The sequence below is a fragment of the Babylonia areolata genome, chromosome 29 (genome assembly GCF_041734735.1).
Source record: "Babylonia areolata isolate BAREFJ2019XMU chromosome 29, ASM4173473v1, whole genome shotgun sequence".
Taxonomy (NCBI): domain Eukaryota; kingdom Metazoa; phylum Mollusca; class Gastropoda; order Neogastropoda; family Buccinidae; genus Babylonia; species Babylonia areolata.
In genome coordinates, this window is record NC_134904.1 from 22,442,861 (window position 1) to 22,470,429 (window position 27,569).

At 43.9% G+C, this 27,569-nt stretch overlaps 1 protein-coding gene across 2 annotated transcripts in view; it reads left to right on the forward strand.

Moving 5' to 3' along the window:
- The window catches only part of LOC143302216 (uncharacterized), a 66,858-nt gene extending 54,023 nt beyond the window's left edge, over positions 1 to 12,835 (forward strand). For both annotated transcript variants that reach the window (XM_076616789.1, XM_076616790.1), the window contains exons 3-6: positions 7,286 to 7,409; positions 8,295 to 8,358; positions 9,944 to 10,062; positions 10,370 to 12,835. In XM_076616789.1, the coding sequence (XP_076472904.1) occupies positions 7,286 to 7,409; positions 8,295 to 8,358; positions 9,944 to 10,041 (286 nt within the window). In that variant the 3' untranslated portion in view covers positions 10,042 to 10,062; positions 10,370 to 12,835. The remainder of the gene's footprint in view (positions 1 to 7,285; positions 7,410 to 8,294; positions 8,359 to 9,943; positions 10,063 to 10,369) is intronic.
- Positions 12,836 to 27,569: the final 14,734 nt, after the last annotated feature.

Consider the following 27,569-nt stretch of genomic DNA (forward strand, 5'->3'; position numbering starts at 1 on the left):
CAACACAGACAGGAATCTTTCTTCCCCCCTCCCCACCCATTGACAAATCTGGTACCCAGTGTCAGAGTCAGGTCAGCAGTGCAGGTGGTGACGGGGGTTTCCCTCGGCACGGTGCAGGGACACAACGACGCGGGTCAGCGAGTGACAGCGGGGATTCCCCGTGTCATGACGCGGCGGGTCATCCTGGCAGGGACACACGTGCAGCACGTGGCAGACAGACGGGGATGCACGCCTACCCTGGTCAACAGCAACGGAGATCTGCGGTTGGTCCAGTGCGTGGCGGAGGGAGAGGGGGTGGCAGTGTCAGCGACAGGCACCTGCGTTCAAGCGGCTTTAAAAAGCCATAGGACAGGCCCGGCCATCCAATTCAGTGGAAATTTTTGTCTTATAATGTAGAAAATTTGCACAGCAAATTAAATGACATTTCTTTCTTGAATTATGTAAATAAATTTGATTTTGTTTGTTTAACAGAAATGTTCCTTGATTCATCCTTCGATTATAATGGAGTTTTTACATATTACAAAAAAAAAAAATCATGCGCCAGCTAAAAAGATTTCATTTCACGGCAGAAATTCAGGAGGTGTTTCGTTGCTAGTAAGAACGAGTATTGAAAAAAATGTTAAAGAAATAAAGATGTCTTGTGATAATACTATAGCAATAAGAATAGACAAAAATGTGTTTGGTTTTGATAAAGATGTTGTGTTAGTAGCTTGTTATGTTGTCCCAGAAGGAGGACCTATTTACAATAATAAATTTATCAAAGATGGTATTTTAATTTTGGAAGAAGCTTTACTGCATGAATTTGAAAATGAAGAAGTGTATATTATGATTACATGGGATTTGAATGCCAGAACAGGACACCAGCAAGCGGAAAGTGAAGTGATGACTAACTATTTGAGTAATATGGAGTATACTGACATAGATGGGGAAAGTGGTTCACGTTATTCAAAAGACAATATTGTTAATAATTTTGGTAAATTACTGCTGAACTTATGTTTCATGTTTGATTTGATTATTCTGAACGGCTTTAGTAGAAGTGATGAAGAGGGTGATTATACTTTTGTATCACCAAATGGTGCCAGTGTAATTGATTACTTTTTGGTTTCTGAAGATTTGCACTTGAACTTTGATTTACATGTTGGGGAAAAGGTGGACTCATGGCATCTACCAGTTGAGGTAACATGTGAAAAAATAATGATCATTTAGGGAATAAAAATACTATATTACAGGTTGAAGAAAAAATTATCTGGTCAGATGAGAATGCAAATGTGTACAAGAATGAAGTAGAGAGTCAAGAGTTTTACGATAGTTTACAGAAAGCCTTTGAGTTATTATATGTAAATGTGAATGAAAGTTTAGACATGTTTGTCAGTGCTTTATACAGTGCGGCTGCTTGTATGGTACGAAAAGTGGGAAAAGGGAAGAAGAAAAGTAATGACTGGTTCGATGAGGAGTGTGAACGAAAGAAGCAAGAAGTTAAGAGGTTACTTAAGAGTTTCCAGAGGTGTAAAACAGAAAAAGACAAAAAAGAAAAAAAAGAGAATTGTATGCTTTGTGTCGAAAAGAATATGTTAGAATAAGAAAAATAAAGGAAAGAGAGTTTGTAGAAAATAAATTAAAAAAGCTCCAAGATTCAGTAAATGACTCCAAGTCATTTTGGGCAGTATTAAGATCTGTAAACAGAAAGACTTTTATATACAATGAAATATCTACTGAACAATGGCACAATCACTTCTTTAGTGTTTTCAACGAATCTATCAATAATATAGAGCAAGGAGATGATACACAGTTTGAGGATGAAGATAATTTTGAACTATTATTTAATGACCCAATATCTAAAGAGGAAGTTATTGCAGGTATTAAACATTTGAAAGCAGGAAAAAGTGCAGGACCAGATAAGATTGTCGGCGAAATGTTAAAACATGCAAATTCAACCATTATTGATTTCCTTGTTAAATTATTTAATCAACTCTTTGAAAATGGTACTTTCCCTTTAGAATGGGGAAAATCTGTAATTATTCCAATTTACAAGGAAATGTCAACAAAAGCTGATAATTATCGTGGAGTAGCACTCACTAGCATTTTAAGTAAAGTCTATACTCACATACTAAACAAAAGATTAACAAAATGGTCTGAAAAAGAAGAAAAGATAATTGAAGAACAAGCAGGGTTTAGAGCTAAGTATAGTACCATAGATCATATATTTACATTGTATTCCCTTGTACAAAAATACTTGCTCAATAATACAAAACTTTACGTTGCCTTTGTGGACTTCAGGAAGGCTTTTGATTCTGTGAACCGTAATATTCTATGGCATGTTTTGCGTGAAAGTGGTGTAAACGCAAAAATTGTATATGGCTCTCAAGGGTGTTTATAAATCAGTGCTTGCATGTGTGCGTGCGAATGGTGCATATTCAGAATACTTTGATTGTCCAAACGGGGTTAAGCAAGGCTGTCTTTTAAGCCCACAAATGTTCTCTTTCTTTATCAATGAACTAGCAATGGAACTCTCAAGAAAAGGAAGACACGGAATTCAGATGATTCCCGGAGCAGTTGAGATATTTTTACTAATGTTTGCAGATGATGTTATTCTTTTTTTCCGGAACCGTGATAGGCTTGCAAAACCAGTTAGATGCATCAAAAGAAGAAGCAGATCGTTTAGGCTTAACAGTTAACTTAGATAAAACTAACATAATAGTATTTAGAATGGGTGGACATTTGTCAGTGCTTGAAAAATGGTTGTATGGAAATGTAAACATTAAAGTAACTAATTCATACAAGTATTTAGGAATGGTATTTTCAACAGAATTAAGCCTGAACTATGCGTAGGACGAATCATGCAGAAAAGGGAAAAAGGGTGTTATTGAAATCTTGAAATCATCAAAAAAAAACACAAAAAAAGAAGCTTAACTCAATTGATTGTTGTATTTTTTGGAAAATGTTTGACACACAGATAGAACCTATACTTACATATGCAGCTGAAGTTTGGGGACTAAAAGTAAATTCACAAATGGAGAAAGTGCATACATATGCAATAAAACGTTTCCTTAATGTACATATTCATTCATCCAACACAATGTTATATGGTGAAACAGGCAGATACCCTTTGTACATAAAAACATTTGTGAAATGCATTAAATATTGGTTTAAATTACTGAAGCTTCTACAATCACGTTTATGTAGACAGGCTTACGATATGATGCTGTTACAATTGGAATTAGATAAAGAAAACTGGGCTTTTAGTGTTAAAAAGGTTTTATGTGAACATGGTTTTGGAATTGTGTGGGTGTGTCAGGATGTAGGAAATGAACAGCAATTTATAGCAGAATTTAAAGACAGGCTAATTTGTTCTTTTAAACAGAACTGGCACTCAGATATGGAAAGTAATGACAAATATAGTTGGTTTTTCACATTTAAAAGCATATTTCAGATGGAAAGGTATCTCACAGTTATAACAAATAAATGGCACAGACTAAATTTGGCAAAATTTCGCCTGAGAACATGTGGTTTCAAAGCAAACAAAAGATGGTTTCAAGCAGACACATCCACAGAATCGCCATGCCCTTTGTGTGCATTCAGAGTTGATGATGAAATACATTTCCTGTTTCAGTGTAAGTCATATGATGAACTGAGAAAAAAATGTGCATTCTTTGAGTTAGATATTGCTAAAAGACATGATGTCGTTGCTGCTTTATCGTCTGATGATGAAGTTATAATACAGTCGATAGCGAAATTTATTGCAGAAGCATACACATTAAGACATAACCTTATTAACGATAACAATAACGGTAATAACAAGGAAAATAATCATGTGTAGTATCTAGATGTGTGTGTGTGTGTGTTCTGATGATAAGTAAATACCGATAAATTATATAACAACACTACAGAATGGGTAGCTGAGTTTGGTTATATTATTCCTTTTTCCTTTTTTTATTTTCTAAGTGTTTATTTCATTTGTTTAACTTTGAGGAACTTTGAAAAAGAATGTGAGAGGGGATGTAAGAGGTACTACTGGATCGAGCAGAATGTGTTCTGCTATTCTTGTGTTAAACAAAAATAACCCGTCCCCCCCCTTGTCAATAGACCCTTGCAGGTAATGACAATAAAGTGTCAAAGTGTCTCTCTCTCTCTCTCTCTCTCTCTCTCTCTGCTTGTGTTTCTGCAAGTGTGCTCTGTCTCTCTGTGTTCCTCTGTGGTGCGTGTTTGTGTGTGTGTGTGTCTTTGAGTCTGTCAGTTTTCTTGTTTGAATCTAGCATGTAACTTCCGGCCCGTAAGCTGAGCCAGTGTAATGTTGTATACAACCAGTTGTATGCTGTACAATGGGTTTATGCTTATACATTTAGGCATGTGCAGGCGTACACGCGCATGTGCGTACGCCGGTCGGCGCGCGCGTGTGTGTGAGTGCGCGCGTGCGTGTTTCTGTGTTTGTATTTGTGTGTGTACGTGCGTGCGTGTGCATATGGGGGCGGGGGCCGGGGGGATGGGGGGAGGGGACCATACGAGTAAGTGTCTGTTTGTGTATGCATGTATGCGCGCACATGTGAGAGTTTGTGTGTGTGAGTTTATTTAAGTTTACCATTGCAGTGCACATCCTTTATTGTATTTTCAGTCTTTCTAAACGTTTTCCCTGTCCTTTGTATCAGCATATCATGGCATCGGGTAAAATCTTGGAACATGCTTCTGGTGACAAAACTGAATAGATTATAATTATATGTGTCAACAAAAACAACAAAAAAACACAAAAACAATATATATATAGAGAGAGACAGAGACAGATAGACTGGACACAGACAGACGGAGGGAAAGATACAGACAGACCTGACAGACTTGAAAATAATTTTTGAAACAACAGTTTAAAAAATAAAAAAAAAAAAAAAAAAAAAACCAATTATAAGAAATAAACTTCTAAGGGAGAAAAAGAGGTGTGGTATAACAAAATATTCACGTCTTCAATAAAACAATGAACATTCAGACTAATGCCACGTCGGACCATTGCTACGTCGGACTAAATGTTTCAGCACAGCGGTTTTTCTGACTGTTGCCACGTGGGACTGTCGCTGATGCAGTGGTCGGTACTGTGTGCACAGGAAGAAAGGTCGGTACTGTGTGCACAGGAAGAAAGGTCGGTACTGTGTACTGTGTGCACAGGGAGAAAGGTCGGTACTGTGTGCACAGGGAGAAAGGTCGGTACTGTGTACTGTGTGCACAGGGAGAAAGGTCGGTGCTGTGTGCACAGGGAGAAAGGTCGGTGCTGTGTGCACAGGGAGAAAGGTCGGTGCTGTGTGCACAGGGAGAAAGGTCGGGGAAGCAGGACTGAGAGGGATGATGGGATCTCAAGGCATGATGTCACCTTTCCAAAACCTCACAGCACAGCGGGCCAGTTTCACTTGCACTTCATATCAGTGGACACACACACTCTTTCCTCCTCCTTTTTCTCTTCCCCCCCCCCCCCTCTCTCTCTCTCTCTCTCTTTCTTCACATCCAACCACTCTCTCTCTTTATCCCCAGCTCTCCCTTTCTCTCTCTCTCTCCCTTTCTCTCTCTCTCTCTCTCTCTTTCTCCTGGCTGTAAAGCACGGGGGTGGGGAGGAAGGAGGGCCCAGTGGGACAGGGTGCAGTGTGTTGGGGGAGGGGGTGCAGACACTTAATGCAGACAGACGGACTGACTGCTGCAACAAGAGCGTGAAGGTCACGGGGTCAAGAACTCCTGTTTGTGCAGACGGCTGCTATGGCAACCGTGCCCAGCTCGACATGATTGGACCAACTGTTGCGTGCGTGAGAGAGATGGGAGGGTTTTTTGCTGTGGGTCGCTCTGCATAGGCACTTGATTTGGTGGCTGTTTGAAGACGCCGCTCTCTCTCCCTCCCGGCCCCCACCTCAACCCCTTCTGTGTGTGTGTGTGTGTGTGTGTGTATTCTTGATGTTATCGACCGTGTTGCCTTTCTTGTTGTTATTCCATCGTTTTAAGCAGAACACGTTAGCCAGGCCATATTGAAAGAAAAGGCACTCCCCTTGACGTTTGCCCAGGACTGGAGAAGAACATTATCCCCCGCCCCCATTTTGTACTCTTTTTACTCTCTCTCTCTCTCTCTCTCTCTCTCTCTCTTGTACAGTCAGGCGTGTCGATGCAAGCCATCCCATTCATACAAGATCAGATGATAAGAGATGAAATGTGGAGTTTTTACACTGAAGAAATACATTGTTGGTGACTCTCTCTCACGTACAAACACACTCACACACACTGTCACACACACACCCACCCACCCACACACACACACACAACTACCCGCCTACCTGACTCGGTTGCTGCATGACTGGCTTCAGTTTGTTGGCGGGACAGCAGTCCCCACGTTCAGTTCACTCGTTGTACACGTAAGCAGTTCCTGTCACGCCATGTATGCAGCCATACTCTGTTTTCGGGAGTATCGACTGACTGGTTGGCGTACCTTCTCATTTTTGTGACTTGATTAATTCGTTTATTAAAGGGGCGTGAGATGTGATGTGGAAGGAGGAAGGGGAATTCATAAGATTTAGAAGAAAAAACAAAAAAAAACCTGACACATGCACAGCGATAGTCATTCACACTTAGAGTGCAGTGATGGGCAAGAGGTAACGCGTCCGCCTAGGAAGCGAGAGAATCTGAGCGCGCTGGTTCGAATCACGGCTCAGCCGCCGATATTTTCTCCCCCTCCACAAGATCTTGAGCGCTGGTCTGGACGCTAGTCATTCGGATGAGACGATAAACCGAGGTGCCGTGTGCAGCATGCACTTAGCGCACGTAAAAGAACCCACGGCAACAAAAGGGTTGTTCCTGGCAAATTATGTTGAAAAATCCACTTCGATAGGAAAAACAAATAAAACTACACGCAGAAAAAGATACAAAAAAATGGGTGGCCTTATAGTGAAGCGACGCGCTCTCCCTGGGGAGAGCAACCCGAATTTCACAGAGAAATCTGTTGTGATAAAAAGATAAATACAAATACAGATACATAAGTTTTGTCTTGTGCTCTTTCGTTGTGTAATGTTTTGCTCACAAATGCTCGCATTTTCGATGTTTGAGCTTTCGTTCAGCTTAACCTAAACCACCCGATTCTACCGCCTTCGATGATCACCAACACGAACCGTTCTGTCGGAGCCACACTGGCGTTAGAGAATCAAGTGGTTGTTGATGTTGATGTCTGTTGATCGGAAGGATGGCGTTAGAGAATCAAGTGGTTGTTGATGTCTGTTGATCGGAAGGATGTCTGTGTGACTCCAGCTTCATCGTCGCCATTGATCTGTTTCAGAGCTGGTGCCAAAGACAACTGTGTCCCTGACCCCCATTCCGAGGACCCGATGGAGCAGTTCATTGCCCAGAACTCCCCTCAACAGCTGGAAGAGTTCATCTTCAACAATTCCAAGGGCAGCAGGGTGGGTACTCATATGACCATAGGCTGTAGCAGTAAGGGGAGGATTCTGTGTTTATTTTTCTGCACCCCTCAGTCACTGCTTGCAAGCTGATGGGGAGCTGTGCAACAGGTGGTCTTGGAAGGTGTGTGCGTCTGTCTCATTGGATAAAACCGCAAATGTTTTGCTTGCTGCAGGAGAGAAACACTCACTCCCTTAGAAGAGAAGATAGATTCACAATCTAAGTGTATTTTCTTACTGATGTGGCTGTGAAGAAGATTATATGGATACTTGGAAAGCGCCTATCCTCAGTCACAGATCAAGCTCTAAGCGCTTTACAAACACGAGTCATTTGCACAACAAGTTGCCTACCTGGGTAAAACTGGGCTGAGAGCCACCTTTGGGTGCTCATCATTCGTTTTATGTGTCATTCAGCTAGGTTTCAGCCACGCAAACACACTGACACACTCACAGACATGTAATCATTTACGTGGCTGACGGTTTGATTTTTACCCCGTGATATAGGCAGCCACACTCCGTTTTAAGGGGCTTGCATGAATGCCTGGGTATGTTATTGTTTCCTAAATCCACCCAATGTTGACATACGGACTGCAGGATCTTTAACGTGCGTATTTGATCTTCTGCATGCGTATTTGATACACAAAGCGCGAATAGGTAGACTTCAGATTAAAATGACTGTATGTGTATATATATATATATATATATATATATATATATATATATGTGTGTGTGTGTGTGTGTGTGTTTTGTTGTTATTCTTGTTGTTGTTCAGGAGGAATACCTATCTCTTGCGGCAAATTGAAATGATTACATATATATATATATATATATATATATATATATATATATATATATATATATATGTGTGTGTGTGTGTGTGTTGTTCAGGAGGAGTACCTGTCTCTGACGGCCGAGATGCTGCTGGCTGTCCGACAGTGCCGAGGAAAACCAGGTGATGACGATGATTGTGCAACATGATGATACTGCTACTACTACAGGCTGCTACCACTACAACTAATACTAGTTCTACTTTTAGTAATAATAGTTAAACGTTGTTCTTGTCGTGTTGTTCTTGAGCTTGTCCGCCGTCTTGTTGCTATGAAGAGTGAAGTGTGTGAAATAAGTGAAACACGAAAAATGGGTACTGCTTGCAGTAAAAGCATAATATGGCATCATTTTGTTTAGATAGGGAAAAGTCGTAAAGCGCGAGAAAACATAATTAATGTTCCAAGGAAACGTACAGACGCTAAACGAACACATACGTACTGCCGACACTTACAATAAAGCTGAGATTTGCTCCTCATTCATTATTTTCTGTATTCATGTCACAAAAAAGTGAGGTAGTTATGTGGTACGCTTATCAAACTGCGAATTCCAACTCTGAGCTGTGCACAAGGCGACCCAGAACTGGGATTAACTCCACCAGGAAGTCTGGTAATGCGTGGCTGATACAAAGGCGTGTGGGCAAAGATAATGGAGATTATTGGCGTTGATCACCTGATTCAGGCAGTGGCTGTATCACACAAGAAATGTGCTGTGGCAGACTCGTTCGGGCGTTGGACTTGTGATCCAGTGTTCGCCAGGGATCGGGGTTCGAGGCCTCTTTTCGGCATGGTGTTGTGTCCTGGAGAAAGGCACTTTGCTCCGATTCCTTCACTCCACCCAGGTGTGAATGGGTACATGACTTCGGTTGGTGATTGTTAAAACGGCGGAACGAGAGGGTTAATCCTCGCTTTGAGTGCCGAGCCCTGGACGCAGTGAATATGACTTCACTGCCTCGATGGTCGTGAAAGGTCATGAGATCTTTGACCTTTGAGCTTGTTGTATAACGTTGTGTCTGAGTGTTAGTTCGGAGCATGCTAAATTGTGTGTGCGTGGTGAGGGGATGTGTGTGTGGTGAGGGGATGTGTGCGTGGTGAGGGGATGTGTGTATGGTGAGGGGATGTGTGTATGGTGAGGGGATGTGTGCGTGGTGAGGGGATGTGTGCTTGGTGAGGGGATGTGTGCTTGGTGAGGGGATGTGTGCGTGGTGAGGGGATGTGTGCATGGTGAGGGGATGTGTGCGTGGTGAGGGGATGTGTGTATGGTGAGGAGATGTGTGCATGGTGAGGAGATGTGTGCGTGGTGAGGGGATGTGTGCGTGGTGAGGGGATGTATGTATGGTGAGGGGATGTGTGCATGGTGAGGGGATGTGTGCATGGTGAGGATGTGTGCTTGGTGAGGGGATGTGTGCGTGGTGAGGATGTGTGCATGGTGAGGATGTGTGCATGGTGAGGGGATGTGTGCGTGGTGAGGGGATGTGTGCGTGGTGAGGGATGTGTGCGTGGTGAGGGGATGTGTGCGTGGTGAGGGGATGTGTGCTTGGTGAGGGGATGTGTTCGTGGTGAGGGGATGTGTGCTTGGTGAGGGGATGTGTGCGTGGTGAGGGGATGTGTGCTTGGTGAGGGGATGTGTGCTTTGTGTCAACTTCCTGCACAGGCCGAGATGGCCACAGGAGTGGGCTTGACGTTGAGGTCAGTGTTTGGTTGGTGCGGCAGGTCAGGGGAGAGAACAGCTGAACGGGGCTGACCACGAGGTACCCAGTGGGGCCACGGCCAATGGACAGCACTCAGAGGAAGAGCAGGCGGCTTCCTAATGACTCTGCTCTGTCTCCATAGTACGTCTGTCTGTCTGTCTCTCTCTCTCTCTCTCTCTCTCTCTCTCTCTCTCTCTCTGTCTCCACCCTCTTCCTTTATTCAACTTTCATTGTTTGCCAAACTCTTTTCATCCCCTCTGTTCTTCTGTCCACTTTCATCATGTCCACCACACACACACACACACACACACACAAATACAAACACGCACTTACCCCCCCCCCCCCCAACAACCCCCCCACACACACATACACAAAACACACATATACACATTTGTGTATGAAACGATGAGAGATATTCATGAAGCATTCGCTGTGTGTGTGATTTCAGTGACCACAAAACCGAGCAGCACGGAGCACAACTGTCCATCCCCTATCGACATTCCACGACTGACTGCAAGGGATTCGTTCACTTTGGTTGAACAGGCATTTTTCACAGACACTGGCTTACAGGGGAGGAGGGAAAGGGAGGGAGGGGGCGGTAAGGGAGGGGGAGGGAGGCAATATTTATACACCGGATCACTGCTTAGGAATTTCTTTAAGCTTGTGCAGGTGGGATGAAGACATGATTTTATTGAGGTGTGTATTGTTGTCATCCAGGCTTATGTCCCTTGGACTGTAGAAATAGGGTGTAATCAATGCTGAGTGTTCTGATTGCCAGATAATCTGATTGCCAGATAATCTGATTGCCAGATATTCTGATTGCCAGATAATCTGATTGCCAGATATTCTGATTGCCAGATATTCTGATTGCCAGATAATCTGATTGCCAGATATTCTGATTGCCAGATATTCTGATTGCCAGATAATCTGTATCCTGACCGATCGTGGGGCGTCATGCTGAATATATATTGGTGGTCTCACTCTGATAAAAATCCAGTGGAAGTTTGTGATGATGTCTGTCATACACACTTCCGTCCCCCCCACCCCCCGCCCCTCCCCCTCCCCCTCCCCCATCCCCACCCCCACCCCCACCCCCACCCCACACACACATTCCTACCACCCAACCACCCGTAAAAAATCCCCTTTATGGTTTGTGTAGACATCTCTTGGGTCAAAACATTCCTTTCTGTATGTTTGTCTGTTCGTTTGTATGTTTAATGCTCTCTCTCTCTCTCTCTCTCTCTCTCTCTCTCTCATATATCACTTTTACATAAAAGAATGGGCGAGGATTTGATATTGAATATTTTGTGGTATCTTCTTTGCTGGGTGCTTTTTGGCTTTTTTGTGCTGTATGTATATTGCTCTTTAAAGATCACGCTCCGGCACACACATACACAAACACACACAAAAGTATACACTCACACGCGCGCGCGCGCACACACACACACACACACACACACACACACACACACACACACACACACACACACACACACACGCTGACACGTGTTCATGCTCACATACAAGCCCACAAAACTACAGGTACTTAATGATACAATAATTCTCTCCTCTTTAACACAAAATGTGTATGACGCTTATAACGCTCAAAGTGGAGCATTATTTGAAACCTTTGTAGAAGTGTACACAAAAATGTCAACGACATTCATCCATGTATTTCACATTCATCCCAATTCTTGTGGCGTGCTTTGCCCTGTTAAGACCGGGCGTCCTAAAAAGATTACTGTGTAATCTTTCCGCAAAATGATTTCACCACATATTCTGTGACAAAGATGTTTTGTACATAGTATGTTGCATTCATGACGTCATCTCCAGTTTAGCCCGAGACACAGCCATCTGAGCTTAATTCCCACAGGGGTGTATGTGTACTCTGTCTCTTCGTCTCTCTCTGTCTGTCTGTGTCTCTTGTGAGGCTGTCTGTGTCTCTTGTTAGGCTGTCTGTTTCACTGTTCTACCTGTCTGTTCTTGTTCCTCTTCTTCTGCTGTTTTCATTGTCTTCCTCTCTGCCCCCTCCCCCCTCCTCCCCTCCCCATTCTGTCTCCTCACTCTCTTGTGAGCAGCTACCTTTCGTCTTCTCTCTTTCCTTTCATTTATCTTCATTTAATATCCCCTCTCTCTCTCTCTCTCTCTCTCTCCCGCCCTCCCTCCCTTCCCATCCAGTCTTTTACTGCCATAATATCACTGTTGGTTCTATTACTGTGACTATCAATGCCAGTGCTAATACCACAACAGTACTTATTACTGCTGCGAATTATGATACTGCTGCTGCCGCTCTACTAATACATTAATATTCTTCACCACTGTTGCCGCCACTAGATTTACTGCTGATTGTTGTAGTGGTTGTTGTTCTGACTGTTCCTTGTTGCCATCAACGACATCACCATCAGTAACTTCCCCTTCTCAGTCTGTTCTGCAGATCATGTTCAACTCCCAAAAATGGTGACCTATGTTCATTGTGTTGTTGATGATAGTTGAACAGCATGGACTGTCTGGCGAAACGTGTCTGCTGGTCCCTTTCTGTGTGACCTTGAAGATGGTTGATTGATTCTGTGAATGCAGGTGACATGAAGACGTGTCAGTCACTGTTGTCACGTGGGATGACAGCTCTGCCCACACCGTAGCGTCAGCGCTTTGCGCATGCGCGAGAGGCCTCTTTCTTCCGTCTTCCATCTCGAGGTTTTCATCTTTCTTTCCGTTTTCTTCTCCTTCTTTCTGTCTTTCTTTCATTCGTTGTTTATTTCTTTTTGTTTCTTCATTCTTTCTTCTTTTTCTTTCTTGTGTTCCTTTCAGTTTTCTTTTCTTGTTTAAAAACTCCAGTGGTGCTTCTTTTTTCCCATTACACTGAACAGACCAGACTGTTTGGGTTTTCAATTAAACATGAATAAGCGTGTAACAACACCTGTGTGTTTTCTGTGTAAGAATGGCGCTTTAGTTTGAGTGAGGGAGCGAGGTGGGGGCGTGGGGAGAGATTGAGATGATGAACTGACACATGTTGCATGCAGGATCGTTTCTTGTCAACAATAAGAAAACTAGCTTTACTAATACTCATATATGGTCAGTCTAACACCAACAACCACAGGCAGCGAATGCCCCTTTATCTCTCTCTCTATGTCATGTCACACACACACACACACACACACACACACACACACACACACACTTCCGACTACCTGTTTTCAGTTCGCAATCCCTATCACTTTCAGCTTTCAACACCAACACATACTTTCGTGTCAGTGAACGCTTGCTCTGTCTGTCGATGGCTGTGTCATGTTGAAAGTTGGCGTGGCTGTAATTGTTTAATGTAGCAGCTGATCAGCCCCAAATGTGACCAACACATTGATAACATCGTCACTGGTCAGTGGCTCAGAGCCTCAGTGGTGTGCACATTGTCTTCGATAACCAGAGACAGACAAAGAGATCGTTTACACTTTATATGTAAAGCATATGCGGGCTGTCAGTGGGTTCACCTGTGGAGTGGCATACCCACACCCCATGACCTACATGCACTGTGTCTTTCAACACTCACTGCTTCACACACACACACACACACACACAGATTTTGCTTGGTTCACTTCGAGTCTGGCTCAGAGACTAGCCGGACCGCTCACAGCCATACACCCAGCACTGTTCTGTACGGTTTGCCTCAGTGCTACTGACTAAATGTATTGTTTCACTCTTTTTTTGTCAACAGTTTTCTCTGTGTGAAATTCGGGCTGCTCTCACCAGGGAGAGCGCGTCGCTACACTGAGAGCACCATCGCCACGCCCCCACCCCCGGCTTTTTTAAAGTATTTTTTCCTGCATGCAATTTGATTTGTTTTCATGTCCAGTGGATTTTTCTACAGAATTTTGCTAGGAACAACCCTTTTGTTGCCGTGGGTTCTTTTACGTGCGCTAAGTGCATGCTGCACACGGGACATCGGTTTATCGTCTCATCCAATTGACTAGCGTCCAGACCACCACTCAAGGTCTAGTGGAGGGGAAGAAAATACTGGCGACCGCGGGATTCGAACCAGTGCGCTCTGATTCTCTTGCTCCCTAGGCGGACGCGTTACCTCTAGGCCATCACTCCACTGTAGGTAATGAATGGAAAAGGGCAGTCCAATGAGCCGGACAAATTTCTTGTTTTCAGAATTTAATGAACACTTCTATTAATTTTGTTTGATTGGTGATGCGCTGGGATGCAGCAATGGATGCATACTTTGCATTCAGAAGGCGTTAGAACACATTCACCCACCAGTAAATAAAATGTATCATTGATACAGTTTCGTTGAGGAAACAGTATGAATATTTTATTCAGTAAAAAAATTGCCGATGTCAAAACAAGATTTGTTTTAATTAATAAAAGGGTAGGTCTACATTAAAAATGAATGAATAAGAATATAAAAATATGTAGAAATTAACGCTGTCAAAGACATGTACAGAAGAAAAATAAGGTGTTGGAGGTGAAACGACAGGGCAAAAGTCCAAGCTGACAATGCAGGTATTTCCATAGAGCAGCAGTGTCCAACACTGCCACAGCCAGACAGAACATGGCTGTGTGGGAGGTATGTGGTCACACAGGGTCAGAGAGGTGACTGCCCTTCCCACACACAGTGCACAGACCATGGTCAGCACAGCCTGAACACTGCCTGACTGGCATGACAGGTTGCCGACAGGGCGTTAGTCTGCGCTCTTATCAGGGGGCACAGGTACACAGCAGTCAACAAGATAAGATTTTTAGTCAGTAAAATCATTTCTCTTTTTCTCACTGGAACGAAAGGAAAGCAAACAACATTTTCTATTTCACTGCTGATTGTGCACACCTGATTTCCGTGGTGGATCAAACATGACAGCGACTGGTGCCTCACAGAAAAGTCAAACCATGTCATTTTCCCCCACTGCATTTGACATCAATCAACACACAGGAAGGCGGGCCCTCACTGCAATCATTTTATTTTACTCACATCAAACAAACATCCAGGAGGATTTTTCTGAAAGGAGACTGAAAAAGGCAGACGGAAGAAAAAGGCAATATCAGTTATCTGAATTGTTAAGTGAGCGACAGTTAAAAATTCACGTTTTAATTCTGGATACTTGATGCCTGCACCACACTTTTTAGTTTCAACTGTTCGAGGTAGTCTGCGCCTGAACCAAAGTTAAGTCATTAAGTCGTACTGAGTCGAAAAACGTGGCGAGACAGTCATTGCACAGCCACGATGAAATAGCTGGGATGGTTGAGAACTATACCACTGACTGACTGATTTTTGATGGTGGTGGTGGTGTAGGCATAATCAAATATATGAGAAACAACTTGACTGTATAACTTTTTCAAACAAAAATTCAGCATCGGACTCAATCCCTCAGCAACAAGCTAATTGTGTACAAAATTATACAATATTTTTCGCGCGCGCGCATGTGTGTGTGTGTTGCAAGAGCAATGATAGACAGAAGACATCCAAAGCGTTTGCTCCTTTACCATTCTGACTGAACTCGCCTTTCGTCTCTCTGTCGTTTGCTGGCGAAGTAGGAGTTGTTTCCCTTGTTCTGCAGTGTGGTGACAGCGGCCTTGATGTTGAAAAGCTCTCTGCACACATTGTACACATGGTTGTACACACACACACACACACACACACACACACAGCTTGGACTTTTGCCCACACACACGTGTGTGTGTGTGGAGAGAGAGAGAGAGAGAGATCTTTTCACTGATCCGTATATCAAGTCCAGAAATATTTTCCGTCAAAGCAACAGGTCGTTCTTGCCTCCCGGTCACCCCACCTCTCGTGTCCCTGTAGGGTGATGCCAGACACCTGTATCCCGTTACTAACAGGCATGGTCAAATCCTTCATCTCGCTTTCTTCTGGAATCAGAGGAAGCTGAACATTTAATGGAAGAAAAACAACTGCAGCTCCCTTCAATGGAGGCTGACATATTATGAAGATGGAGGATACTGAAAACGTTATTCCGTGTTTCCTGTACTGTGATTCTATTGAAAGAGAGTTCCGTTCAAGACAATGGAAGTGACTGATGTAGCCAGTGTTGGTAGGGACACCACCCAGTCTCCTCAGTCACTGTGCGAGCTGAGGGAGCAGTTGTGTGTGTGTGTGTGTGTGGTGTGTGTGTGTGTGTGTGTATGTGTGTGTGTGTGTGTACAACCATGTGTACAGCGTGTGCAGACAAACACAAAGAGGCAGACACGCAGAACTTGAAGATCGAAAAACTGAGGAAGACAGATAGATAAACAAACAGGTACATAAAAATATTAAATTCAAAAGAGTGAGAGAGACAAAGACAAATTTTTTTAATAGGCTGACGAACAGACATAAACAGACAGACTGACAGACAGACAAACAACCAACAGAGACAGAGACAGGTCGAGTGAGTGGAAGGGAGTGGAAGAGATATAGACACACTGACAGATAGACAGACAGAGACAAACAGACAGATGGGGGAACAAAGAAGCAAGCAACTAGACAGACACAGACAGAACAATAGCCAACAGGAGAGAACATCTACTGGTCTTTACCGTCTTCCTTCTCAAGAGCTATCAGCAAAGAACCTCCCTCAGACCGCACTTCATTCTGCCAGCATCTGTCTGCATGTCACTATCACGCTGAGAGCTGGGGGATTCTGCTCCCTCTACCACCATTTGGCTGGCACTCTGTCCATCCCTCTTCTCTGTCTGTCTGTCTCTCTCTCTCTTCTCTGTCTGTCTGTCTCTCTCTCTCCCTCTCTTCTCTGTCTGTCTGTCTGTCTCTCTCTCTCTCTCCCTCTCTCCCTCTCTTCTCTGTCTGTCTGTCTGTCTGTCTCCCTCTCTTCTCTGTCTGTATGTCTGTCTGTCTCTCTCTCTCTTCTCTGTCTGTCTGTCTCTCTCTCTCCCTCTCTTCTCTGTCTGTCTGTCTGTCTCTCTCTCTCTCTCCCTCTCTCTCTCTCTTCTCTGTCTGTCTGTCTCTCTCTCTCTCTCTCTCTCCCTCTCTCCCTCTCTTCTCTGTCTGTATGTCTGTCTGTCTCTCTCTCTCCCTCTCTCTCTCTCTTCTCTGTCTGTCTGTCTCTCTCTCTCTCTCTCTCTCTCCCTCTCTCCCTCTCTTCTCTGTCTGTCTGTCTCTCTCTCTCTCTCTCTCTCTCTCCCTCTCTCTCTCTCTTCTCTGTCTGTCTGTCTCTCTCTCTCTCTCTCTCTCTCCCTCTCTCCCTCTCTTCTCTGTCTGTCTCTCTCTCTCTCTCTCTCTTCTCTGTCTGTCTGTCTCTCTCTCTCTCTCTCCCTCTCTTCTCTGTCTGTCTGTCTCTCTCTCTCTCCCTCTCTCTCTCTCTTCTCTGTCTGTCTGTCTCTCTCTCTCTCCCTCTCTCTCTCTCTTCTCTGTCTGTCTGTCTCTCTCTCTCTCCCTCTCTTCTCTGTCTGTATGTCTGTCTGTCTCTCTCTCTCTTCTCTGTCTGTCTGTCTGTCTGTCTCTCTCTCTCTTCTCTGTCTGTCTGTCTGTCTCTCTCTCTCTCTCTTCTCTGTCTGTCTGTCTGTCTCTCTCTCCCTCTCTTCTCTGTCTGTATGTCTCTCTCTCTCTTCTCTGTCTGTCTGTCTGTCTGTCTCTCTCTCTCTTCTCTGTCTGTCTGTCTGTCTCTCTCTCTCTCTTCTCTGTCTGTCTGTCTCTCTCTCTCTCCCTCTCTTCTCTGTCTGTATGTCTGTCTGTCTCTCTCTCTCTTCTCTGTCTGTCTGTCTGTCTCTCTCCCTCTCTTCTCTGTCTGTCTGTCTGTCTCTCTCTCTCTCCCTCTCTCTCTCTCTCCCCTCTCTGTCTGTCTCTCTCTCTCTCTCTCTCCCTCTCTCCCTCTCTTCTCTGTCTGTATGTCTGTCTGTCTCTCTCTCTCCCTCTCTCTCTCTCTTCTCTGTCTGTCTGTCTCTTCTCTGTCTGTATGTCTGTCTGTCTGTCTCTCTCTCTCTCTCTCTTCTCTGTCTGTATGTCTGTCTGTCTCTCTCTCTCCCTCTCTCTCTCTCTTCTCTGTCTGTCTGTCTCTTCTCTGTCTGTATGTCTGTCTGTCTGTCTCTCTCTCTCTCTCTCTGTCTGTCTCTTCTCTGTCTGTCTGTCTGTCTCTTCTCTGTCTGTCTGTCTGTCTCTCTCTCTGTCTGTCTGTCTCTCTCTCTCTTTTCTGTCTATCTGTCTGTCTCTCTTCTCTGTCTGTCTGTCTGTCTGTCTCTCTCTGTCTCTGTCTCTCTATCTCTTCTCTGTCTGTCGTCTGTCTCTCTCTCTCTCTCTCTCTCTCTCTGTCTCTGTCTCTCTCTCTCTCTCTCTCTCTCTTCTCTGTCTGTCTGTCTCACTCTCATGCACTGGAAGTAATGCTGCCTGATGTATCATGATGTGACACTGAAGCGGAAATGACGTAGTGGACCGCAGTCACCCTGTCTGTGACATGGACAATCCATTCACGGCTTTCGCCGAAAGCAGTGGCACAAGTAACAGTTGTGATACTAAACACATATTCCTCGATCCCAAACATCCCCTAGCACCCCCACACCCCCGCTTCCACTCCCCCTCCCACCTCCCCCACCCTGTATAGTGCAGACCCCCAATCCTGCTTCCCCTAACATTAGGGTCCTAACTATCACCTCGGCCTCTGGTCTTTCAAACTGAAGTTATCAAAGTAAAAACAAACCAAAAGAAACCAACGAACCAACCATTGTCAACAACAACAACAACAACAACAAAATCCGCTTTAAAACTGGTATCTGAATCTGGTGAACATGCTGAACATTGCAGTACCGACCAGTGTGTGTGTGTGTGTGTGTGTGTGTGTGTGTGTGTGTGTGTGTGTGTGTTCTGAGGGCAGGGAGAGGGTGGACCAAATCTCTCGTTCCCCACCCCTGTCATCCCCCGCCCATCCCCCAACAATCCTCAGTCTTCTCAGAGCCCCCAGCAGAAACAAGAGCTCCTGTGGGTTAGTTCAAGCGTTACATGAACACTGTAAAAACCCGACTTAAAGCTGGGGAGCATGGCAGTGGTCAATATGAAACATTACAGCTGTAGACCGCAGTGTCTGAAGAGCAGCACCACAGTGAGTCCATATATTACTAGCGCTGGACAGCCAGTTCCCCATTGACCACCTGTAAACAGGCACCTCAGTGAGTCCATATATTGCTAGCGCTGGACAGCAAATCCTCTTTGACCACCTGTAGAGAGGCACCCGAAAGACTGTCACATGGTTCAAAACCCCGGTCCCGTAAAAAGAACTATGTTAGGGAAACGGCAACAGATAAAACCAACACTGCTGTGTGTGACGGCCTCCAGACCCACCGGAAGGTAGTGGAATGAATGACAGTGGTGAAACCGAAAGGACGGCACCGCCAAGGCGATGGAAGTCCTGGAGACAGTTGCATTGCTCGGACGGAAGAGCCTAGTATGTTCGTAACCCGCTACTAACTGTGTGCAGCATGGAACGGACCAATGGCGTAGTTCGCTCAACGTAGGCATTTAGTCACGTGTAACTGTAAAAATGTTAGAACTAAGCAATGCAACTGGCACCTGGACGCCAAGTGCAAGACCAAAATAGGATTCTGGAACGTACGAATATGTAGGAAACAGGAAAACTGGTCCATCAGAGATGAGACGCTACAACCGACATAGTCTCGGAATAAACGAAAGCAGATGGACAGGATGAGGCAGACACAAAACCAACACAGGAGAAACAGTTCTAGTCAGGAAGAGAACAACCAGCACCATGAGGGAGCTGCCCTCACCTTGAAGAAAGGAAGAAAACAGTGGCTGGTGGAGTAGAAGCCTGTCAACAGCAGACCATAAAGGGTTAGAGTAAAAGGGAAAATATCTGTAGATTGTAATGGGAGACCTGAATGCAAAGGTTGGAAATGACAACAAGAACAACAACAGGCCAATGATGGGAGAAGTTGTGGCACTATGAATGACAACAAGAACAACAACAGGCCAATGATGGGAGAAGCTGTGGCACTATGAATGACAACAAGAACAACAACAGGCCAATGATGGGAGAAGTTGTGGCACTATGAATGACAACAAGAACAACAACAGGCCAATGATGGGAGAAGCTGTGGCACTATGAATGACAACAAGAACAACAACAGGCCAATGATGGGAGAAGTTGTGGCACTATGAATGACAACAAGAACTACAACAGGCCAATGATGGGAGAAGTTGTGGCACTATGAATGACAACAAGAACTACAACAGGCCAATGATGGGAGAAGCTGTGGCACTATGAATGACAACAAGAACAACAACAGGCCAATGATGGGAGAAGTTGTGGCACTATGAATGACAACAAGAACTACAACAGGCCAATGATGGGAGAAGTTGTGGCACTATGAATGACAACAAGAACTACAACAGGCCAATGATGGGAGAAGTTGTGGCACTATGAATGGCAACGGAGAAAGGCTGCTGGAAGTTTGTGCCACCTACGACCTCGTTATTGGTGGAACTCTCTTTCCACTCAACGACATACACAACATGACCTAGTGTTCTCCTAGTGGAAGAGGAAAGAACCAGTGGACCACCTGACGATAAACGACACCTGAAGACGGTCCTTTCAAGACGTCAGAAGGGAGAGGGGAACGACGCGGGCAGTGATCACCACCTGGTTACAGCAGCACTGAAACTGAAGATAAGAAAAACAGGGCGCTGAAAAGCAGGACACTACAGTCTGACGTGGAGAAGCGTCAAAACCCCAGAATAAAGGATACTTTCATTACACGGCTAAAGAACACGTTCCAGGCAATAGCAGAAATTGAAAACCAGACACAACCAGACCCAGACTGGATCAACACGCAGCATACTTCCAAACCAGTCAAACCTGCGGAGGAACCAGACAGAAGAAGAAAAAGGAGTAGACTACATCGGACACTTGGCAAGCCATTGACAACAGGAGAACCACGAATGAGTTCAGGAGGCTCAATGGGCGAAACTATTCAACCAAATTTTGAACAGACCACCACCAAAAACTGAGGCTGACATAGAAGAAGCAGAGACTGACCTCGATTCTGAGCCACCCAATAGAGAAGAAATCATTTCAGCCATCAGATCTCTCAAGAACGGAAAAGCCCCTGGACAAGACGACCTCAACGCAGACCTATTCAAAGCAAACCCAGAGCTTGCGACCAAAACGCTTCAGCCACTCATTACATCCAGAGAAAGAAGATTGCAGATAACTGGACAAAGGGTGTTATTGTTATGATTCCAAAGAAGAGCACCCTGAGTAACTGTGGTCTGCCCTCACTGTGGACAACTGTGGTCTGCCCTCACTGTGGACAACTGTGGTCTGCCCTCACTGTGGACAACTGTGGTCTGCCCTCACTGTGGACAACTGTGGTCTGCCCTCACTGTGGACAACTGTGGTCTGCCCTCACTGTGGACAAATGCGACCTGCCCTCACTGTGGACAACTGTGGTCTGCCCTCACTGTGGACAACTGTGGTCTGCCCTCACTGTGGACAACTGTGGTCTGCCCTCACTGTGGACAACTGTGGTCTGCCCTCACTGTGGACAAATGCGACCTGCCATCACTGTGGACAATTGTGACTTGCCCTCGCTTTGGACAACTGATTGTTCAATGTTCGGGCGAGCATGTGTGTGTGTGTGTGTGTGTGTGTGTGTGTGTGTGTGTGCTCTGTCTGTGTATGCGTGTGTGCATGTGTATGCCTGTGTGTGTGAGCGCACGCGGGCGTGGATGTTTGCGCACGGATGTCCGTTTGTGAGTGCGTGTGTTAAGTGTGTGTGCATGTCCGCGCCCGCGTCAACAACGCCGAGTGCGTTCGTGCACACGTGTGGATCCGATGGTTTTAGCACTATTATTTTTTTTCCTTTTTTTTCTCGTTAGTTTGTTTTTCTTCTTGTTGCCTGTGTGTGTTTCCGGCACGCCGTACACAGAGCAGCACAGGTGACGAACACGTCAGCCAGCAGTCAGTGCCCATGCCTCGTGTAAACACTGCCGCATCTTAACTTCTTCCCACAGCTGTTCGTTGTCTGTCTGTCTGTCTGTCTGTCTTCTGTCTGTCTGCTTGTTTGTCCTCTCTCTCTCTCTCTCTCTCTCTCTTCACAGAAACCCGGAAGAACGGGTTGAATGGCAAGATCGCTTTGAGCTGATGATGGAAGATGCTTTGAACTATTCCACAGGAGTAATTGTGCTAGGTGATTTTAATACAGATTTGTTAAAACCACAGGATAAATGGAGACGCACTTTTGAATCACACAACTTAACAACACAGATTGTAAATACCCCAACAAGAAAGACGCTGCTCTCCGAAACGTTAATTGATCACATTTCTGTAACTAACCCCAGCAATGTTGTAGAAACCTCTGTTCCCGTATTCGGCCTTAGCGATCACTTTCCTGTATGTGTAACATGGTCAAAGAAAGGTATAAAAATCCCCAGATGCAGTCACAAGTATATATCGTTCCGCAGCTACAAAAAAGTTTGATACAGAGAGATTTCTGTCAGATTTATGTATGGTTGATTTTTCTGTTTACCAGTGTACCGATCCTGATAGTGCTCTTACAACTTGGTATAGTAACTTTCTTTCTGTCTTTAACAAGCATGCTCCCTTCAGGACCAAACGTGTCAAACATGAAGAAAAGCCTCCCTGGTTAACAAAAGATATAAAATTAGAAATAGGGTATCGTGATCTGTTGCTGGAAACTACAGGAAAAGATGAGAAAAACAAACAAACAAAAACAACAGAAACAAAGTAACTGCAATGAAACGGGCTGCCCAAAAGAAATATTTCAGTGACTTGATAATATATGATAATATATATATATATAAGATTCAAAATCCATCTGGAAAGCCATCAACCAACTGTCGGGGAAAAAGTCAACTTCTACTCCACCTGGAAATGAACTATCACCTGAAATCCTGAATAAGCATTTTACTACTATCGCCGAAAGAATTGTCAAGGTTGATAACACACAGTCCAATGACTTGAAGTTACTCAAATGTTTCTGTGATACCAAACATATACAATCTAACCTTTATCTAATATATATTAGCGTACATGACGTGTTCAAGGAATTATGTTCATTAAAACAGTCCAGATCCCGAGGTTTGGATGGCATCGATAGTAAAATATTACAGATTTCAGCACCTATTATCTCTGAACAAATTACATACATCTATAACCTCTGCATTGATAAATCCTCATATCCTCAAGCTTTTAAAAATGCTAAAGTGTTCCCTGTCTTTAAAGCTGGTGATCCATCTGACCCTGCAAACTATAGACCTATATCAATATTATCCACTTTATCCAAACCCCTCGAAAAACATATCAAACTTAATCTTCAAGCACATTTCAGCAGATATAATTTATTTCATCCCAACCAAAGTAGCTTTAGGAAAAATCATTCCTGTCACAACGCACTAACAAATCTCGTAGAAGAATGGCATTTAAACATAAACAACGACTTGTTTACTGGTTCTGTTTTTATTGATTTTGCTAAAGCTTTTGATACTATTGATTACAATCTTCTCTCCAAAAAAATTAGTCATGTATGGATTATCCCCTGAATCTGTCGAACTTGTATCTTCCTTTCTCAATAGTAGGAAACAAGTTGTTCTCCAAGATTCGAAAGTATCCCCTCTTATGCCAATCAATTATGGAATTCCTCGGGGATCAGTGTTGTGGTCTGTTTTATTTTCAGTATGCATATAAATGACCTTTCACTTTACGTTTCATCTTCTTGTGAACGTTTTGCTGATGACACAACCCTCCATAAAAAAAAGACACAAATATCGATGCTGTATGTACTCAGTTGCAGAGTGATGTTGATAAACTCGTAAAATGGACCGAAATTAATCACATGGCAATTCACCCACACAAATCAAAATTTATGCTAGTGACAACCAGACAGAAACGCCAAAACATCAAATCTAGATTACTCGGACCAAAGGTACTTGGCAGTGAGCTGGGGGTAGTTAATTCTTACAAATTACTTGGTCATACTATTGATAATAACCTGTCATGGTCTAATCATGTTTCTTCTTTATGTAAAAAGTTATCGAAAAAAGTATATCAGTTCAACAGAATTAAACATTTCCTTGATCAACATACCCGCAAACTATTTTTTCACGCATACATTCAACCTGACATCGACTATTTCTCAACATGCTGGGACTTAGCAAGCAAAAATTGCTTGAAACCACTCACAAGCATACGTTCTCTCAAGATTATTCTCCTCAAATCTTCTATCCATACTAACCACTACAAAGAACTAAATATCCCTTTCCATCTCAAATGTATCTTTAATAAAGGTGTTTTTATGTACAAAATGAAAAAAAGTAATTAGCACCATCCTACCTTTAGAGTAAAATTTCCGGAAAAAAATGTTCGTGGCAAAAATACCATTTCTATCCCTCGTCCGAGAACTAACCTTTTCCTGTCATCTCTCATGTATTCTGGTGGTAATCTATGGAATGAAATATACCTTGATGTCATTCAAAAAAGAGTACCAAAAATATCCAATGGAACAATTATAAACAATTCGAGTCTTGTATGCCGCCATGTTTTGTTTGAGGTTCTTGTGAGATCTTCCACACAATAACATTTTTCGTTTGCTCTCTGACAATGTGAACAGGGAAAAGAGCAGAAGTATTAGTGTATATTAGCCCGTGTATGCATGCGTGTGTAAGCTGGTGCGTACGTGCGCGCGCGCGCGTGTGTGTGTGAGTGAGTCAGTTATATTCCATGTTATTTTTTAAGTTTCATGTTTAACTTTTGCTGTTGTTGTTGTTGTTACTGTCTGCAGTGTCCGTACCGATTGTTTTTTTCTTCTTTTGTGCGTGTGTGTGTGTGTATGTGTGCGTGTGTGTGTGCGCGCGCGCGCGCGTTTGTGTGTGAGTGAGGGAATGGTGTGAAGAAGCTTTCAGCTTATCCAGTTTACCCTCAATAAAACATTTGTTCATTTGTTCTGTGTGTGTGTGTGTGTGTGTGTGTGTGTGTGTGTGTGTGCCTGTTGGTCTGATGCCTGCCTGCCTGCGTGTCTGTTTGTTTGTCCATATCAGTGCCGGTCTGTCTGTCTGTCAGTCTGTCTGTCTGTCTGTGTGTCTGGGCAGAGCTAGTGAATAGCCAACAAGCAGCTGCCACTCTCATCTGCCACGTGTGTGTGTTATTGTGATTGTGTGTGTGTGTGTGTGTGTGTGTGATGCACACTGTGCAGGCAGCGTGGTTGGTTGCATGTAGGCCCCCAGTCTGAGGGCTGGGAATCATCATCGTCATCCCTTCTTCCCTCGCTGCAGCCCCCTCTCTCTGCCTCTCTGCTGCTGTGCTGGGCTCAGGTCGTGTTAACCCCCCTGCACAAATATATCAGACTAGCACGACCTCGTCTCTTGTTTTTTGTGGTGTTTTCACAAGTCTGTGGAAAAACACTGACACTGGTTGTGGAGGTGGTAGTTTGTGTGTTTGTTTTCCGGTGTTGCGTGCTGGCGCGGTGTGTGTGTGTGTGTGTGTGTGTGTGTGTCACCGACCTGCAGTACTGATGTAAACATATATAATTCAGTGGTGTGTGCGCGTATGTGTGTACTATATAGATCTCACACACACACACACACCTCCCTCCCTAACTCCTTCCCCTCGCCCTCTCTCTCTCTCTCTCTCTCCATATAGATATATACAGATTTGTCTGTGTGAAATTCGCACACGCGTCGCCACACTGAGAGCGCCACTCACTGATTTTTTGTATTTTTTCCTGCCTGCAGTTGTTCAGTGTTTTGGTTTTTTAAAATTTTATTTTCCTGTATATATATATATATATATATATATATATATATATATATATATATATATATATATATATATATATATATATATATATATTACGCGCACGCGCACGCACAGAGAGAGAGAGAGAGAGACAGAGAACGAGAGAGAGAGACAAACATACAGACAGACAGAGCCGGACAGAGAAGAAAGACATGTCAATGCTGTTCCATCTTCCCTCAGTGCTACAGGTTGTCAGCCTGAACGGGAAAGTCGCTGACATGTTGGAGCACAGTGCACGCGGGATGGGAAACTTGAAATGCAAGCGGGCGTAGTTCAACTGAGTTAAACGTCAGTACAGTGTGTGGGTGACATGACACCATGGTGTCTGCAGGACAAGACAACTGTCAACTAACTTGCATTCGTCAGTCTTGTGGACATTGGGTCAGTATGTGTCCATCGCTCCACTGGCCGCTGTGTGTCCGTCAGTGAGTCAACAACAGCACAGATGGTGACAGTAAATGGACTACCATGGGGAACATCATAAGTGACAACGTAAACAATAACGACAACTGCAAACAAAATAACATTAATATTGACGACAATGACAACAACAACAACAAAATAAAAGCCAATAGCTCGCAAAATCACTGACAACAAAAAGGAATAATAGTATCAGAAACAATAACAATAGCAGTAGTTAAATCTGAAGCAATAACAACAAAAACAAAACACTGACGAAAGCCATAGAAATATCAAATGAATAACAACTGCAAAACAATCGCGACATGAAAATATTGAAAAAACCAACAACAAAAAAACAAAAACAAAAACACAAAAAAACACCGGCAGTAGTAACAGCAAAACAAAAGCGACATCCCCCCAAAAATTCTACAGAAATATCAAAAAGATTCTCAAAACGTCAGTTACAAAAACTCAATAAGAAAAGCAGTACGACATAAAACCAGAAACAAAAGTTAAAAAACAGTAAGAACAAAACAATAGTGACATCAAAAACAATGAACAGAACAAGTGTGTGTGTGTGTGTGTGTGTGTGTGTGTGTGTGTGTGTGTGTGTGTGTGTGTGTACGCGCTCGCGCGCGTGCCGTGTGTGCGTGTGTGTGTGTGTGTGCGCGCGCGCGTGTGTATGTGTGTACTTATGCGTGTATACGTGCGTGCGAGCGTGTGTGTACTGTATACGTGTATGGAGGAAGAAAGAGGGAAAGATGCTTTGAAGCCACGCTCGGTCCGCCAAGAACAAACACCAGAACAATGTGCAGGCCAAAGAAGAAACGTGTTCCAAACTTCAGCATGACGATCACAACAAACAATGGGGCCAGAGGAAAAGAAGAGGAAACCCTTCATGTGAACAACAACCAGAACCAGGAGAAAGCAACACCACACACACGAGCCAAACTACAACAACAAATCCACCTCAGAACCAACACAGAAAAGGGGAAAAAAAAGTCTCGGTAACGGCATGTGGGTGTTCTTCCCCTTCTCCAAAACAGACCAACAGAAAACAGAATGAAATGATGATGATAACAGAAAGAAAAGAAAAGAATCAAAAATGTATTGTAAACACAGACATGCCTAACCCCTCCCCCTTGCCCCCCTCCCCCCCACACACTGACAGACAGAGAGGGAGAGTAAGGAGGCGAGTGACCGTGACCTCATGAGTCAAGCTTTCACTCCAGTCTCCGTGCAGCAGACTTGTTGTGACAGATGAGCAACAGCACGCCGACAGATGTAGTTTGATGTATGGAAGTCTGTTTGGGTCAAAGAATTAACTTAATGGAAGTCTGTTTTGGGTCAAAGAATTAACTTAATGGAAGTCTGTTTGGGTCAAAGAATTAACTTAATGGAAGTCTGTTTTGGGTCAAAGAATTAACTTAATGAAAGTCTGTTTTGGGTCAAAGAATTAACTTAATGGAAGTCTGTTTGGGTCAA